At 59.4% G+C, this 16728-nt stretch overlaps 4 protein-coding genes across 4 annotated transcripts; 2 read left to right on the plus strand and 2 right to left on the minus strand.

Moving 5' to 3' along the window:
• Positions 1 to 2620: 2620 nt before the first annotated feature.
• PLICBS_000559 (uncharacterized protein) lies at positions 2621 to 3912 on the plus strand (the record flags this gene model as incomplete). The annotated part of the gene is made up of 2 exons (XM_018318426.1): positions 2621 to 3427; positions 3496 to 3912. The coding sequence occupies 2 exons, from the start codon at positions 2621 to 2623 to the stop codon at positions 3910 to 3912; spliced, it is 1224 nt and encodes a 407-aa protein (XP_018183951.1).
• A 4719-nt stretch (positions 3913 to 8631) lies between these two features.
• PLICBS_000560 (uncharacterized protein) lies at positions 8632 to 9382 on the minus strand (the record flags this gene model as incomplete). Its single annotated transcript, XM_018318424.2, has 2 exons — positions 8632 to 9048; positions 9140 to 9382. The coding sequence occupies 2 exons, from the start codon at positions 9380 to 9382 to the stop codon at positions 8632 to 8634; spliced, it is 660 nt and encodes a 219-aa protein (XP_018183949.2).
• A 1373-nt stretch (positions 9383 to 10755) lies between these two features.
• PLICBS_000561 (uncharacterized protein) lies at positions 10756 to 12387 on the plus strand (the record flags this gene model as incomplete). Its single annotated transcript, XM_065599622.1, has 3 exons — positions 10756 to 11211; positions 11265 to 11409; positions 11621 to 12387. The coding sequence occupies 3 exons, from the start codon at positions 10756 to 10758 to the stop codon at positions 12385 to 12387; spliced, it is 1368 nt and encodes a 455-aa protein (XP_065455694.1).
• Positions 12388 to 12745: 358 nt separating this feature from the next.
• On the minus strand, positions 12746 to 13985 carry PLICBS_000562 (uncharacterized protein; the record flags this gene model as incomplete). Its single annotated transcript, XM_018318422.2, has 3 exons — positions 12746 to 13372; positions 13457 to 13729; positions 13821 to 13985. 3 exons carry the CDS (start codon positions 13983 to 13985, stop codon positions 12746 to 12748), a joined length of 1065 nt encoding a protein of 354 aa, XP_018183947.2.
• Positions 13986 to 16728: the final 2743 nt, after the last annotated feature.

Raw genomic sequence — 16728 nt, forward strand, 5'->3', positions numbered from 1 at the left:
TTTGAGCGCGGCGCGACAGCCGTCCAGAGCTGAACACGCCGCCTTCAGGTTGTCAATGCAGCGCCAGCAATACGAAGCACCGCGCGCTTGTCAATTCTCGTAGCGCCCGCCACCCGCGCTCAGCGGGCATGCACGTCCACGGGGCTAGCGAATTCGATCGACGACGGGGGCGGCTGGTGCTGCTCAGGCGACGCATATCGAGCCGCTCCTTGCACCTGACCGCGTACGTAGTACGTATGTACTGAGGGCTATTCTCATAGACGCAGATCTCGCAACGTGGTGTGCCAGAGACATGTGGCGGCCTTGGGGTAGCACTTGGCAGCAGCAGCAGCAGCTCTCTCGTCACTTCCGGCGATCGCTCGGGAGAGAGAGAAGAAGGTCGGGAGAGAAGCTGCCGAAGAGTACGGGTGCACAAGGCGGCTGCTACAGCAGAAAGAAAGCCGAGATGTCTCGCAGCGACGGCTCGGCAAGGCAAAGGCTCGGCAAGGCAGGGTGGCACGGCCGCCCGTCGAGGGTGGGCATGTAGGCGGGCCGATTGACGCGTGCGGGCGGGCAGAGGAAGGAGATGCCACCACGTAGGTACGATCCATGACTTGCATCATGTACTGTATGTAGAGAATGCGGCACAGGGTGGTGGTGAGTGCGCCGTGCATTCATGGGGTGTAACAGTGCGACATGGACCGGGCCTGCCTCGCACCCGCGCAGCGGGAAACAAGCTGGCTGGCATGTGAGTGAGGAGACAGTAAATACATACAGTACCTGCATCCCCATCGTCGTCGGCGGTGAGGTGAAGGATCCGACTCTCAACCGCTTAATATCCCACGTTCGGTGTGGATTACCTCGCAAGCGGGCAATGATGTGGAGATGGACGGACAGACGTCGTCTGCGTACGTGTCGCGTTGCGCGGCTTAGACCGACCTGCCGCAGATCAGTCTGAACTGTCCCTCCAGGGTTGGAGGGGTCGTGGTGGCCCTCGTGGGGTCGGTCGGTCGTGTGCGGGAACCAGGCAGCTCGCCCGCCCGCCCGTCCGCCCATCGCCCGTCGTTGGGTTGCAGCGCGATGGTGATCAAGGGTGAGGTGGGAATTTCGTATGCGAAAAGTGGCATCGAGAGCGGGCAGTTCACAGATCACATGTCCCACTACCAAGATGCGCTAGCAGCGCGGGCGCGCGGGCGGCACTGGTGGTCTTCAGCGGGCTGGGCTGGCCTGGAAGTGGAAGAGAGCAGCCGCTACCTGGCGGCCAGTGAGGCGGCAGCCATTTGTCGACTTCAACACCAACCTGGAGTCCGAAGGCGCTAAACGCACGGCATGCACGAGGCTGTCGCGCTAGATTTACAGCGTGGTGGTGGAACACCTAGCAGCATGACGGGTGAGGCAGGTTGGTGGGTGGTGGATGGATGGATGGGCGGCCGGGCGGGCCAGCCAGCCAGCCAGCCAGGGGCGGAGCCTCCTCTGCGTCCACTGCCGCCGCAGAATGCGGAGGTGCCACACCCCCCCGGGGACGGCGCAGGCAGGCATGGCAGGCATGGCATGGCTCAGCGCCCAACGTCAGTCTGCGACTGGACGTGCAGCGCGCGGCGAGTGCATCTGCGCATAACCTGCAACGCTGGAGCCGGGGCCAACCTGGATACGCTCACGCGCCTCGCAGGAGCAAGTCATCACAACGTTGGCCCGTGGGCGCAAAAAGGCGGAGGGGAAGCGCGCCAGACGACGACAGCGCCGCCGCCACTAACGAATTCACGACGTGAAGGGCGGCCGGCAAACGCGACGGGCAATCGTCAAAGGCTACGCTGAGCCTGGAGGTGCGTTAATAATGCATGTCAAGGCAGGGGCGCCACCACCACCACCGTGGACAACGCCCCCAGCTTACCTGCCTACCCCCCGGCTTACCCCCAGCTGCCCGCCCGCTCAACAAAACGCAGGCGCTGATTCGCGTTGCACCGTAGCACAACTGGGGAACAACCCGCCCGTCAAGCATGTGAAAAGAGGACAGGGCAGTCGCAGTCCGAACACGATGCATTGAGACCCGCTCCACCGCCCGCCCCGTTTCCCCAAGTCCCGCGCCAAGCCCTGGGCGAACCTCTCAGTCTCCAGTCTCCACGGCAAGAGGCGCCTTTCTCAACCACGGCTGATCTCGTGCCGCCTTCTCCTCCTCCTCCGCCTCCTCTGTCTGACTCCTCGTCTTCTCACCTCCTCTCTTCACTGCATATCATCCCCCGCCGCATGCTTCATATCCATCTCGCGGGGCCCCTTCGTCCATTATCGACTTCATCTGCTTCGACGCGACGCCCAGCCTGCAACCATTGCGACAAGTCATTTCTCTTTCCTTTCCGCCGCCGAGGGCCGCGAGCGACTCCCCCTCGCGACCTTGACCTAATTCGCCTTAGCACCAACGTTTGACTAGACCTCGAGCTTCCGCCAGGACACGGCCTTCCCATCGAATTCTGCTCGCGTGCCTCTTTGCTTTGTGTGCATTGAGGAAGCGCCCCGTGTCGACGCTCGAAATCTCTGCTCCCGAGCATCCGTTCGTTCAAACATACTCAGCACCGCGCGATCCCGTTCGACCAACAGACCTTCGCGTCACCCGCGACACGCGATTCGACCCAGCTTCGTCGCAACCATGTCCGACGACGGTCCCCAGCTTCTGCGACCCGTTCCGCGACGCCCCTTTAACCTCAACTTGACGAGCGCGACACCCCCAGACGACGATGACCAAGACTCGCCTCAAACCGGCTTCGGCCTGCGCGACCAAGACTTTTCCGCCCCGCGCTTCCTCAATGGGGGCCTGACACCTGTCGAGTCGGGCACCTCCATCAGTCGACCCCAGTCCTTCATGAACTTGACCTCGTCGACGCTCATGGGCATCTATTCCCAAGCCACGGGCTCCTCCAACCGACTCATCGACCGCGAAGATCTCGACACGCCCTGGGGCACGGGCGCCCAGACGCCCATCAAGAGGCCGTCCATCGACGAGGCCACGTACGAGCTGATGCGCGACAGATCGCACCTCCCGCGCCGACGATCGTCATACCGTCCCGCCGAAACCTCAAGCTCGTCAAGCGCCGGGAGCCTCGCCGCCCGTACCTTGCGCGCAAGCCTGTTGTTCCTGTTGGGCGTGGGCTACGGCATGATCGTGACGCGCCTCCACAACGAGCAGCAGTATCTCGCGGATCTGGCTGAGGGTATTATCAAGCCCGGTGCCAACTGGAAGTACCTCGCCTTCTGGGGTGTCTCTGGTGTTGTCTTGGGATCGCTGCTGCCGTGGTTTGATCGGGTGTGGGAAGATATGTTTGGCGATGAGGCTGTCGACGAGGCGGTTGTCATAGCCGATGCCGACGGCTCCACGGACAAGGAGCTCGGCCCCGGGACCGACTGGGCGCTGGTGATGCGGGCCATTGGTGCTTTTGTGGGAATAATATTTGCCATTGTGAGTTGCAACGCAGAAAAACGCACCGCGACGTCGCGTCATGCAAAGGCTAACCTGATCCCCTGCAGCGCAAGCTACCTTGGGCGTCCTCTTTCCAAGTGTCGGCGACGCTCGCGCTGGTTAACCCCCTTCTGTGGTGGCTCATTGACCGGAGTAAGCCCGGCTTTGTCCTTTCCGCAGGAGTCGGGTTGATCGGGTCTATCCTTCTGCTCGGCCTCAACCCAGAGATGATGCCCGCTCCATCGAGCCGACTCTCGCCCCTGGGTCAGGCCTCACAGAATGCGTCGGTCGACGCCGACGTCACGGGTGCCGGCGCGGCTCAACACGCCCTTCTGGGAGGCCTGGCGGAACAGGAGACGATCGAGACCGGCGTCTGGATGCTTAGCGTGCTGTTTTGCAGCTGCTTGTGCTTCGGCAACATTGGCAGGCGGCTGGCGTGGAGCCGCGGCGCCGGTGGCAGAGGAAGATGGGGAGGCGTCAGGTGAAGCACCGCAGGCCAGCGGATATCATGAAGCCGCCATGCTTTGTGTCTGTTTTTCTTCACGTCTCGCCGGATCGCGTCAAGGGGCTTTGGTTTTCGTGGATTTGGATCGATGGTGATACCCGCGGGACGGTTGCTCTCGGTAGAAGGTCGGGCATAGCGGCTGTCTCGACGCCAGCGTACGAATTGATGTTACACTTGTGCGCGACCACATTGGTCTCGTGTCACTGCGGCCGTCGTGAGGTGTGCAAGGGGCAGAGCCGTGAGAGGCCCGAGGCAGAAGAGTACGAGGGTACATGATACATAAGCCCAGGCGTCGGTGGTGCGACACAAGATCCGTAGGTACGCCTTCCAGGGAAGCGGTCACCGCCTCCCCCGCTTATTATTGTGAGTCGCTAGAGTAGTACGAAGTACCTGCGTTGCTGCGGGCGGCGTCATATGATTTCGGAGAGGCAGTCGCTCCACACCGTCCCTCTTGCACAGGGGGTGGACGGGAACAGCATCACGAGCCCATGTGTATTCGGGACCCGGGAATATCAAGAGCAGCCAAGAAGAGCAAAATGGCGTTCTTCATGTGCGGCGCACTCGGCCTCTCCCGCATCGTTGACGACACGATTTCCCCTTGGCGCAACGTGATTGTCAGGGCGAGGCGGGCAGAAATTGTCAGATGCGCAGATGCTCGCGATGACGGCGATGGCGGCGATGACGTCGGCCAGCGGGGGATCGATTCGGCCGCTGGGGCATCGACGTTGCTGCTGGTGCAGTTCCACGGCAGGGCGATGGAAGGCCCCCCACCTCAGTGTGGGACATCCGTTGGCAGCGGCGGCGGCGCAACCGTGGCATGGGAATGGCATGGCATGGCACGCCAGGGTCCCCGCCGGCTCGATGGGGTTGAGCTGCAGGCTGTCAAGCTGGCTCTCAGGGCCACGGCCACGACTCCCTTCCGCGGGGCGATTCATAGCTTCACACTCTCCGCAAGAGCCGGATTGACCTTTTCCGGGCTCTTGCCAGAGAGGCATCATAGATGATGGCGTTCTGCCTGCCATAGAAACTGGCAGGGCGTAAAATGTACCTCGTCAACGCTTACATGTATGTATGACGCCGCATGGCCCGCCAAAGCGCACAAGGTTCTCCCCCCCTGCGCTGGTCGAACGGATGCGAAAGCCTAAAAATCAACAGCGTCATGGACCCTGAAACAAAAGGCCCAGAAGCAGGCGCTGCTCGCATGGCCTCCGAGCTTGCCCAGCACCCGCCAGCACCGCCAGCAGTCGCTTCCATGGCAAAGTGATTGGTCCGCCGGTGCGCCAATGCCGGATGACTGAGGTGCCGTGGCCCCGTTGGTCCTTCCTCGCCGAGCGACACGGTCGTTGATTCGGTAGGAGCTGGCCCAAGTGCTCTTGGTGCTCTGGACCGCGCCTGCCTGGCCGGCGTCTCTCAGCTGGTCGCTACTGCTCTTTGTGTGCATCCATGCTGCTGCAGCAGCTAAAACCGCATCATTTACCAGGTATGTATGACGACCTTCGGAGCCAAGGAGGAGCCACCCACTCGCACCCGTTCCCGCGACCCGCACCGGCGCTCGCTCCGAAGCGGCGCAGACTGGCAGGCGGTCACCCACTGACAAGAAACGTCGTCTGTCCGTCCGTCCCTCTGTCCGTCCCTCCACGCACGTCTTGCACCTTGCCTCCATCCCCACCGGTTCTGCAATCAACGCTCTCTCCTGCATCGAGCTGCATTGCAGGCACGCAAGCTCCTCGACCGATTTTGGACTTGCATGCTATTCCCAGTCACGGACGCCGGCGTCCCGCAACTTTCATCAACCCTCCGCAATTTGTACGACAAGCAATCCTACTGCGAAGTAGCCGTCGTCTTCTCGAACCGTGCCAGTCGATGCCCCGAACCCCGCCACCGAGGTTAACGACATCGACAGCTCAACGGCGACGTTTACACACCCGGTTCTAGACCGTTCGTACTGTTTAGTTCCCAGCATCAAGCGCAGCGACCGTTGGATTCGGCCCACCGCTTCGAAGTCAGCCGCGGCGACGTATTACGCCCCGAGTCCGCTCATGCCCGACGCGCACCAGAACCGCTCTTCAATGTGAGCGCCATACGGGATACAAAAGTGCACAGCTTGCTGCTCCAGGGGCACACATAAAAGCTTTGCCAACGCACGACTCTAGTAACGACATGCAAACAGACGCGGCGCAAAGCCTAGTCGCTGCGCCTGCAGACGACGACCTGGAGCCGATATGGAACCCGACACCGTCCCCAGATCAAGTGCGGGGCATTGTGCGACTCTTCCAATGTCGCCAATGCAACCTCCTTTACACCAACGCCGTAACTCTCCCGTGCGGGAGAAGCATCTGCAAAACGTGCTTGCCTGAGACGTACTCCCGCACAACAGCCATCACGTACCCAGCAAATCCGGATCGAGTGCCGGCGTTCAAATGTCCTTTCCAGGACTGCGACAGAGAACATGTTCTCAACGATTGTAGTATCGATGTTGTTCTCAACAAGGCAGCGCAGATCATGGCCAGCGAAATCGCAGAGAGGGAGGTTGAGGCTACTTGCAAGGGCATCGCAACGAATATCCACATCACGCAAACCCGGCCGACCGCACGCGAAACTGCTTCCAGCGATAACGACATGCACCAGGTGCGTGGTGACGGGCAGCTATTGCTTGGTGACAGGCTTGTTGTCACCTGGTCATTGGCTTCAAAGGGGGGATTGGACTACGAGGCAGACATCGAATATTCCGAGGGTGGTGCGCCAGCCGCTTCCGATGAGGCAACGGCGTTCAATACGTTGACGCTGAGCAAGGTCCAGGAGGCCATGCGAAGCGAGGTGGACTGCCAAATCTGCTACGCCATCCTTTACGATCCGCTGACCACGGGGTGTGGCCACACGTTCTGCCGGGCCTGCCTTCATCGCATCCTCGACCACTCGCAACTTTGTCCCGCCTGTAGGCGAAGGCTGTTCATGAGTCCACTTTTCCACCGAAACTTGTGTCCCTCGAATTCGACTATCCTCAACATGACCCAGATCTTCTGGAAGAACGAAGTACTCCATCGGGAGCAGAGCAACGCCGCACAACGCCAGAGGGAGCTTGATAGTGCCCACATGCCCTTGTTTGTCTGTACTCTATCATTTCCCACCATGCCGACTATTCTCCACGTCTTCGAGCCGCGTTACCGCCTGATGATACGTCGGGTCCTGGACGGAAATAAGACTTTCGGAATGGTTCTTCCCAAACCACACCCACGCCCCGGCGAGATGCCCTTTTTCCCAATCGGCACCCTTCTACGCATTGAGAACACAGAAAGGTACAGGGACGGTCGCTATCTGATCGAAACTGTGGGGGTGCACAGGTTTCGCGTCACTCGACATGGCGAGCTAGACGGCTATGCGGTCGGAGAGGTAGAGAGGATTCCCGACGCACCATTGGAAGAAGAGGAAGCCCAGGAAGCGGCCGAGGTACGGTCCGACGAAGACGGTCGGGGAATGTCGCCTGCCAGAGAAGGCGGCGCGCACGGGGAAACATCCGGCACCACAAACGGTATGAATGGAACCGGGACATCCAATGGCGAACCCGGAATCAACGGCACAACACAGAGCAATATCCAAGGCGAGCAGCACAGTGATACAGAAATGCCCTCGGGGCATTCTCAGTTATCCCAGGATACGGAGGATTGGGTCCCAAGAACGACAGCGGAATTAAACTGGATGACGACACAGGAGCTTTTCCGATTTGTGCATGATTTTGTGTCACGCACGCAAGACAGGAGCCTTCCGTGGTTGACAGACCAGATGCTCAGGATCTATGGCCCTCCGCCCCAGGATCCGGCTAATTTCCCCTGGTGGCTCGCCAGCATCCTTCCTATCATCAACGAAGAGAAATATCGACTGCTGGGAACTTCGAACGTAAGAGAGAGGTTGAAGATATGCGGCGCTTGGATCCTGGCGACGCAGAAGGTGCCCTGGTAAGTGCTAACTTCAACCCTGTCACGTTGCGCCCTGATCCGTGCCGTCCGAGAAGGATCGTTAACCGAATCCCGATCCTTGCAGGGCTGATCCTCAGAGCTGACCGACACCCAGGTCCATTAATGACTGTGTCATACTTTGAGCGCTGGCTCACATTAATGACGAGCGTCGTGATACCGACGACGCGTTCTTACGACATTGACGTATGTGCGATGCGAACGATGTGTTGAGAGAGATGGGGTTTCACATTTGTACTCGCACCATGGGAAAGGAGTTGACATTGGGGACTGACCCCACGACACGTTTGCATCGCGCGTCTAGAAGCATAGATAGTCCCGCCGGGGCAAGCCACCGGGCCAGGCATGAGGGCATATGGCGTCGCAGACTCCTCGCAGGCATATCATGAGAAGGTATATTCATCCAGCAGGAAACTCCAACCTGTCAAGGTGACTTGCCCACTCATATGAAACCCACCGATTTGTTGCTGCATGCGCCCTTCTCCTGCTCGTGCTACCATGACGCATTGGAGTGGTCTCAATACCTGGAGGCTATGGCCAGGGATATCGCGACACAGCCGACTTAGCAAACAGATATGTCGACTCCTCACGAAAGGGGGACTTGCATTACATCGGTACTTGGTACCTATACCCAGGATTGCAGGAACTTAACGCCGGGCAGATTCACCGATATTCCCGTACAAAACTCCATCGTCCGCTCCTCGTGCTCGCTTCCCATGACAGGGCCCCTACAACGCGACCAAGGCAGCAACAGCCAGCGCAAGGCCACCGACGCCCGCGACGGCGCCGGTCAGCTGGCCAGCGCCGCCGGGCTGGCTGCCGCTCGTCGTGGTGGGCGAGGCGGAGGCAGCCGTGCCGGTGCCGGAGCCCGTTGCCGAACCAGTCGTCGCTTTGGTGGCCGTGCCGCTGGCGGAGGCACCGCTCGCCGACGAGGACGCGCCGCCACTGGGGGAAGGGCCGTTGGTGCCGCCGTAGGCGTTGGCCGGGGCGCTGCTGCTGTCGGTGTTGGCGGCGGCGGACTTGTAGGCCGAAAGCTTGTCGCTGCCCTCGTTGATGACGCCAACCATGCCGCCCTGGCAGTGGCCGTCGATTGCGCAGTAGAAGAAGATGGGGTCCGTGTTGTTGATGGGGACGCTGAAGATTCCCTGCGTGAGACGAACGGGGTCAGCATCTCACACCGAGATATACCATGTTGAGTAGCCCGGGGAGGGAGGGGGGCGGCAGCAGCGGGCTTACCTTGCTCTGCATCTCGCCCGAGTAGAAACCAGTAGTGGCGGGACTGCAGGGCTTGCTGAAGTCGCCCGAGACGGCCGTGTGCTCGCCGAAGAAGTGGAACTCGACGTGGTCGCCGGCTACGGCCTTGATGTTGTTGGGCGAGTAGGTGAAGCCGCCTTGGCCGACGTTGACAACGATCACCTTTGCGGCGGCCGAGGCGGCGAGTAGCGCCAGAGCGGTGACCTTGGTGCTCGAGCAGTACATCTTGGACGGACGGGATCTGACGGGGGCGGGGAGGGGTGCAGCGAGAGTGAGTGCGGTCGTGTGTAAGTGACAGGAACCGTTGTCTGGCAGAAGAGCTGTGTACACCTGGAGGCGCGATAGTGACAGACACCGGGCGGCAAGGCCCCTGGCTGCCTACTTATACGAAACCCTCGTCCCCATGTCGAAAGACGCGACGGGCTCGGAGGTGCCACGGATGGCGCGCGTATCGTAAGTGCCGCTGGTGGCTGGCATCTTCCCACGCCGTGGCGCCTCAGCCCATCTCCCGAGACCAGCGGGCACCTACCAAGCCGTGTGAGTGGGCGGACTGGGCTGCCTCTTCCACGCCTTCTCCCGGGGCGTGATGACAGTTTCCAGTCTCGACATCCCGCGTCCAGGGTTCTTGCTTGCAATGACTCGGCTGAACGGGTTAGGTATAAGCTAGTCGAACGCCTTTCTACTGCGAGCTACAGCCCGTCAGCAGAAAGGTCAAGGTGAGAAAGAAGGGCCCAAGCCGAATTGAGAGAGAGGCTCTACCGGAGGAAGCTATCCCCGCAGGGGGCGCGCGGGGGACGCGTTGCCGAAAAGGAAGGACGGCGTCGTTGAAGCGGGCTGTGTATCTGAGAGAAAGTGGAAGCTCGCGATGAAGGCATGCAGGCGAAGTCAACAGCCGGTCAACAGCCACGGCCCCCATCAAGCGGCAACGATCGCTCAACCCTTGCTTCTGCCCGCTAGCCCAGGAAGCGCCGGGAGAGAGAGACGCCGAAGCATGGCGTCGAGGCCGTGTGGACGGAGTGTCTGTCTGCCGGGCGTATCGGTCGGCGGCATCAGACGGGCCGCTCGGCACACGACTTCAGCCTCATTCTGGAAGTGAGCGAGGCTGTGCTGAGCGGCTGTTGATGCTGGTGCCGGGAGGGGGGCGGTCTAATCGTGTGTGCGGGGAGTGGCTTGTTGGTGTGTCGCGGCAGAGGTGCATTGTGGACTGAGTTGGAGACTGGAAGGGTCCAAGGCTCCAAGTTGCTGGAGGTGGCGCGGGGCGCGTTGCTTCCCCAACTCCAACTCCAAGCTTCCTTCCCTTCCTCCCTCCACTCACCTCCAAGCTCTCCACACCAGCTCGTGGCACGACACGAACGCGCCGGCGGGAGAACCGACGTATCGTCGTCGCCCAAGAGCGCCCAGTTCTATTCTAAACCCAGGCAAGCATGAGGCGATCGTGAGTCTGGAATGGCACGCCAGCGGTAGGGCTGAGTTGTCCCTCCGTCGCACGCCGACAAGTGACTGCATGTCTGGCTACCCGCCGTCGACGGCACGCCGCGGAGCAGCCCGCCCGCACGCACCTTTTTCTTCGGCTGCGCTCCCGGTCCCTGACGGACAAGATGGAGGCCACCTTACCCCTTATCCGTGGGTCCATCTCCTTGCAGGACGCGCTGCTCGAAGACGACGACATCCTCCAGAAGCTGTCCTACCCGGAGAAGCGGCTTCAGTTCTGGTATCAGCTGTATCAGTCACGGCCTGAAATCGAGGACCTGGTGGCGTGGCACCTGAACCTAGCGAGGACGGATGTGCGAGTCGGAGACGTGAAGCAATGGCTTCACGGCGGCTTCAATGCCTCCATCCCGGTGTACGTCGAACCGCAATACCGCTCCGCGAGCCTGCCCCAGCTTGTAATGCTTCGCCTACCGCTACCTTATATGAATGGCGAAGCACACGGCTTGGCCAGCGCCGATGAGAAGCTCCGTTGCGAGGCTGCCACCTACCTGTGGCTCCAGCAACACTGTCCCGACATCCCGATTCCCAAGCTTCTCGCTTTTGGCTTACCCTGTCTACAATCAGTATTTCAGATCTGATCTCCATTGCTAGTATTATACCCTCTGACTCTTCCTAGTTCACCGGTCTGGAAAATGTGTCATTGTGGACCGACTTATCTGGCAGTTTCGCCGCGCTCTCGCTTGGGTTCGAGGGCGAACGCTCCCGCGCTACCTTTCATATCGGCGGCGGCACCTTTCTGGGCTTGGATACCTTTTGTTGGAGTATGTGGAGGATGGCGAAATGCTCAGCGCTTCCTGGCAGCAGCACTGCGATGGTCCGAAGCGACGAACGAATCTGTTCCGCGGTCTCGCGGGCGTCATGACGCGACTCGCGAAACTGCCGCTTCCACGGATTGGCTCGTGGACAATCGACAACGAAGGAGTCCTCAGTTTAACAAACCGGCCTCTCTCTATACACATTCACATGATAGAGAACACGGGCATTCGCAGTGGGATACCCAGAGCCGCACGTACACCTCGACAGAGCAATACATGCTCGACCTGCTAGCATGTCAGGACAACCGCATCAGACACCAGCCAAACTCGATACACAATACCGAAGACGGCTACGACCAGCTCGCCGCGCTGACAGCCATGCGCGCCTGCCTCCCCACCTTCACGAAAAACTCCCGCGACGGGCCCTTCGCCCTCTCCCTCACCGACCTCAGCCGCGACAACATCTTCGTCGACAAAGACTGGAACATCGCCAAGATCATCGACCTGGAGTGGGCGTGCGTCCGGCCTATCGAGATGATCACGCCGCCGTCCTGGCTGTCGGGCCAGCACCTCGACGATGTAGCCCTCGACCCCGACGAATACACGCAGGTGGTCCAGGAGTTTTTCGAGGCTTCCGCGGCGGAGCAAGCCCGCTACGAGACGTATTCCTTCACGCACACCATGCGGGACGCCTGGGAGACGGGAAGCTTTTGGTACACACATGCCGTCAGCTCTCCGAGCCTCCTGGCAGCCGTCTTTCCGTATCGTATTCAGCCATTGTTTTCGCAGCCTCCAGGCTCAGACGGGGCGGCGTTCGAGAGCGCCGTTGCGCCGTTCTGGGATCGCGACGTGCCGCAGTTTATTGCAAACAAGCTCGCAGAGAAGGAACTTTATGCTGAGCGACTTCGTAGGCTGTTCGCTGAGGCTGTACCCCCAGACGAGGGCGAGTCTGCCCATGGGACCGGGCCAGGAAACTCAACGTGACTAGTTGAGAGAGACGGTAACATTTCGATCACATGGGAACTGAATCTTTCTGTGACGCCTTTGGTTTTTTCTCGCGACTGTGCCAAGATCTCCTCTTGGGTGAATGTTGATTGTCAAACGTACAGCTTGCGAAACACCAAACCCCCTGTCGCCTCTCCTGCGGAAATTCCAAGCTATCCTGCCTCGCTAGTCGCCATATCCGCCCATCGAACAATCTCAGTCAACTAGCTCGGATCCCGCCTCGGTAATCGCCATGTACGCTCGCCAAACACTCTCAGCCAACGAGCTCAGGCCCTTTCAGTGCCGTCCTCCTCCCCATCGTGTGGGGTTTCTGTCGACAGAAGCCTGCCTGGCCGCTTCACTGGCGGCCGTAAATGTGAGGATGCAATTCGATCCGCACCAATCTGTCGTGGCGCTCCTCGCCAAGATAAATGAGACCCGTCTTTCGGTTAGCAGACTGTAGGAACTCCTCGTCGACCTCGTGATGCAGGTCGCGTCTCTTTTTAAAGGTTTCCCACGCCACCTCTAAATGACGCTCCCCGCGGCGTGACGGCAGTTCCTGAACGTCGCTACCCTCCTCAGTCCACGAAAAGTTGTATCCGTCCTCCTTGATTTTGTAGTAGAGGTCGAAGGTCACGCCCTCTTCGAAGTCGTCGCTCGGGTCGAAGAAGAACTCCGCGTGTCCCCTCATTGTGAGGACTCGCAGGTCACGCACGGTGTAGACGAGACTAGCCGCAACCTCGGCCACGAGCTCTTCAGCCTCGGCGTGGTCGTCTGCATCCACCCAAAAGTGCCTGATGTGGACGACTTGGAGCCTGTGGCACTGGCCAAGGACAGCCAAAAGCTCGAGATGCTGCTCCAGGTTGCGTCTCGAGTAGTAAAAGTTGCAAAGGCGAATGGTCCTGAGGGCCTGGCGACGGTCAGGGGTTATGGCTGCGATGTAATGAAGCGCCATGTATCTGCTGGAAAACACGAAAGTGTTGTGCTGCAGGTCGCGTTAGAGGCAAGAGTACACGGCGCAGCCTCCCCGAGAGAACACGGGGGAAATGGCTGTTTGGCAGCAACTCACGCGGTACATTGTCTTGAAGAATTTCAGATCGTTCCAGAACAGGCGGCAGGTCTTGACGAGCTGGGTCGCCAGGCTCAAGTTGCGTCTTGCAGTGGCGTTGGCATCCGTATGGTTCAGGTTCAGGATGAACGTGTTCTGAAGATACTCGTCATCGTGGTAAGGGATCCGCGCGTTTCGGCTCGGCGAGAGGTCGTCCCGCAACTCCGAGTCCAGGATAATCGGAACGATGCCTTCATCCACATGGAACACGTAGTACCAGATCTTGGCTCTGATCTTGAGTGGCGTTAGCGAGGCGCGGTCGGGAGCAGGGACAAGGACGCTGCAAAATCGTAGCCGCTGGGCTTGTCGTGTTTCTGGGGCGGACCTCGGGAGGGAGCCGGTTGAAGAGCCGGTTTCCCGTCATGGGAACGTCCGCCGAAGCAGCCATCTGCAAGCCATGAGGTGTCTGGCTCAGAAGCGTCACGTCGATTTGAATGACGGCGCCGCCGACCTCCACCAGCATGCGCTGTCCGACCCGCGTTGGCTCCATTGTCCCAGGCAGTGGTGCAGGGCGACGAAACCGGATAGAGGGTTTGACGTGAATATGCAGATGAAGGTGAAAGCGGTTGAGTGAAGGAGCAAGCCGCAGAAAGTGCGATGGAACGGTCGGTGTGGAAGGTGAAGCAGCTATAGGAGGTGAAGAGGGTGAAGGGAGCTAAGGAATCGAACAAGGCGGGCAGCTGTGCGGGGGGGGAGAGGGGCTGCCTGCCAGCTGGGCACCAGCTGCCACCAGCCTGCCTGGCCGTTCAGGCAGTGGCAGAAGTCAACAGAACCTTTCCGAACGCGCCACCCGGAACCCCTTCATTCACTTCTCTGCCACCTCTGTGACTCGCCCAAGCACCTAGTACGACTGCCACTGCTCGAGGTGCTCCCCGAGGTACGAGCCTATTCGCACCACGCCGCTCTGCTCACGTGCATCCTCTCCTCTGACAAGTTCCCTCGGCGGCCCTTGATACTCTGTGGATCAATCTGCGTCTGCGTACTTTCACTGATTCTCGAAGCAGAAGAGAAGCCTCGCTGCGTTGTTCCTGAGGCTGCACGCTCACGTGCTCGGGAACATTCACTTCAAGGCCTTCATGATTTCCGCAGAGGCTGTGGCCTGCATCCACTTCACCCTTCGTCTCGCCTTCACATCTCTCTCTGCTACCTTTTCCCCGCGCCATCTCAGCCATCTTGTCTCAATACTCGGGCCAGCTCTCCTGGAACTCTCCAACTCTCCGACGAGTCGCCATCGGCGAACCTACGGGCAGCCACCTCGAGCGAAACGGCAAACATGTGCGAGACACCTGTCTGCTCGGGAAATGAGCTGTTTGCTCGACTCCCCTTGGAGGTAATAGTCATTCCTCACGTTCACGGGACTGCACGAGGATGGGATCCTGCGCTTTCCATTTCACATCGTCTCGGTGTGCCTGAATCCCTATGCACCACTTACGCCCAGATTTATTAAGAGTCATCACAGCATCGCTATGGAACGCCGCTAACGTGTGTTGACTTATAGGTACGAGAGATGATATGGAGAAACGTGCTGGTCTCAGAGCATGAAATTCAGCCCTGTGGTCTCCGCGAAGCCAGGCACATGTTCCGCATGGAGACACTGTCAGCGGCAGACACCAAGTTTCAACGTGGGAAGCCAGATCTCCCTTCCTTGATGGGAACATGTCGCCTCTTTAGGGAGGACCAACGTATCTTGCAGACGTTTTATGTGGTAAGCTGCCTCTTGTCCTGACCGCACAGATACTTGTGCTAACCCGGGCCACACGAGCAAGTATTCCAAATTTTCTTTCTACGCGTTGGACAACATGGCGAGTTACTTGGCTGCTATAACCCCTGATCGCCGAGCAGCCATCACCCAGATCACGGTTTCAGGGGGGATTCTCAGAGCCCATCAGCCGCCCAGAACCGATCCCTGGAATCCCTGCCTCGCCATTCTAGGTCAATGCACAAGTCTTCAGATCGTTGTTCTCCAGCGCTTCCATGTCCAGAGAACACATTTTGAAAGTTTAAATTACCCAGACGCGGAGAGTGCTATTGCAGCCCTAACTAAACGATTCATCCAATCGGTGCATCGCCTGCGCAGTATCGCCGTCCTTGGAGTCGCCAGGCTGGGGTGTACACGCCGCCATGGCTTCAAATTTGAGCTAGACCGGGCTGGATACAAGTTTGAATGGCATCCGGATGGTGCCACGAGGGACATCTACCTACCAGCAAGCTTCCAACCACTCCAAATTGACGGTGTCAACCGTACCTTGAGCATGGAGGGGCGACAACAGCTCGATTCCGCATGGCGCAGTCTTTGTAGTCCGGAAGAGGTGCAAATGCCTGTCAATCCGATTCACCTTCGAGAGTTTTACCAACAGAGCGATCTTCGTGCCTTTGGAGAGTCACGGCTCGATCCCGAGCAGGGCCACTTCGTGTCAGGGCGGACTCGCAGCCAACGCCGCAAGCTGGCTGATCCAGCACAGTTCAACTCCGCGTTCTTCGAATATCGGAGCCCACCCCCATACGTCTCGGTGGACTTCGCAAAAATGAGACTTCAGGGCGATGGTATGACAATTGAAGTCTGCATTCGCACTTGGGAGGACCTGTCCCCCTGGATGACGCTCGACTCTTGTCTTCGCCGCCATCAGGAAGAAAGCGAGGCGACAGTCCTGAACCGCCTCATTGCACGTATTGGTCACTGGTGTTCCGAGGGTTCATATGACAAGTTGACGGTCCAGCCTCATTTGCTGCTTGACTTCGTCAAGGATCGGGCGTGGGCGGATCGGGCGTTGGAAAGAGACACTGTCAAGCGGATCAACAGACTGAAACCCAAGTTTGCCCTCGCTCTGGCACGCGCACAGGCACAGCGCTCTATGAGAGAAGTTGTTGGAGCAAGCCCGAGTGGTGATACGCCCTAGCCAACACTCGAGGCAATCTGGGGCGTGGGGGCCACCATCTTGAAAACGAGGGGCCAGTTGAGTGACAGAGCCTCAGCAAAGTTGGACTGCAGAGAGGCTATTGATAGAGGGATTCCGTGGAGAGTCTGGGGACCATGAGGCGACATCTGTTGCTCGTGCAAAAAAGGTGGCAGGACGGGAATTGCCGATCATGCGGGCAACATCAACGCAGAACAATGGAGAACCGCAAAGAAGGACGACACACTGACGGGGCAGGAAGTGATCTTGGAGACATGGTAGTTCGAGGTCCATGGTCGGGTGACTCCGTTAAGGGCACATATTGGAATTCCTGAGTGT

This window comes from Purpureocillium lilacinum (genome assembly GCF_023168085.1).
Source record: "Purpureocillium lilacinum CBS 284.36 DNA, scaffold_1, whole genome shotgun sequence".
Classification (NCBI taxonomy): Eukaryota; Fungi; Ascomycota; class Sordariomycetes; order Hypocreales; family Ophiocordycipitaceae; genus Purpureocillium; species Purpureocillium lilacinum.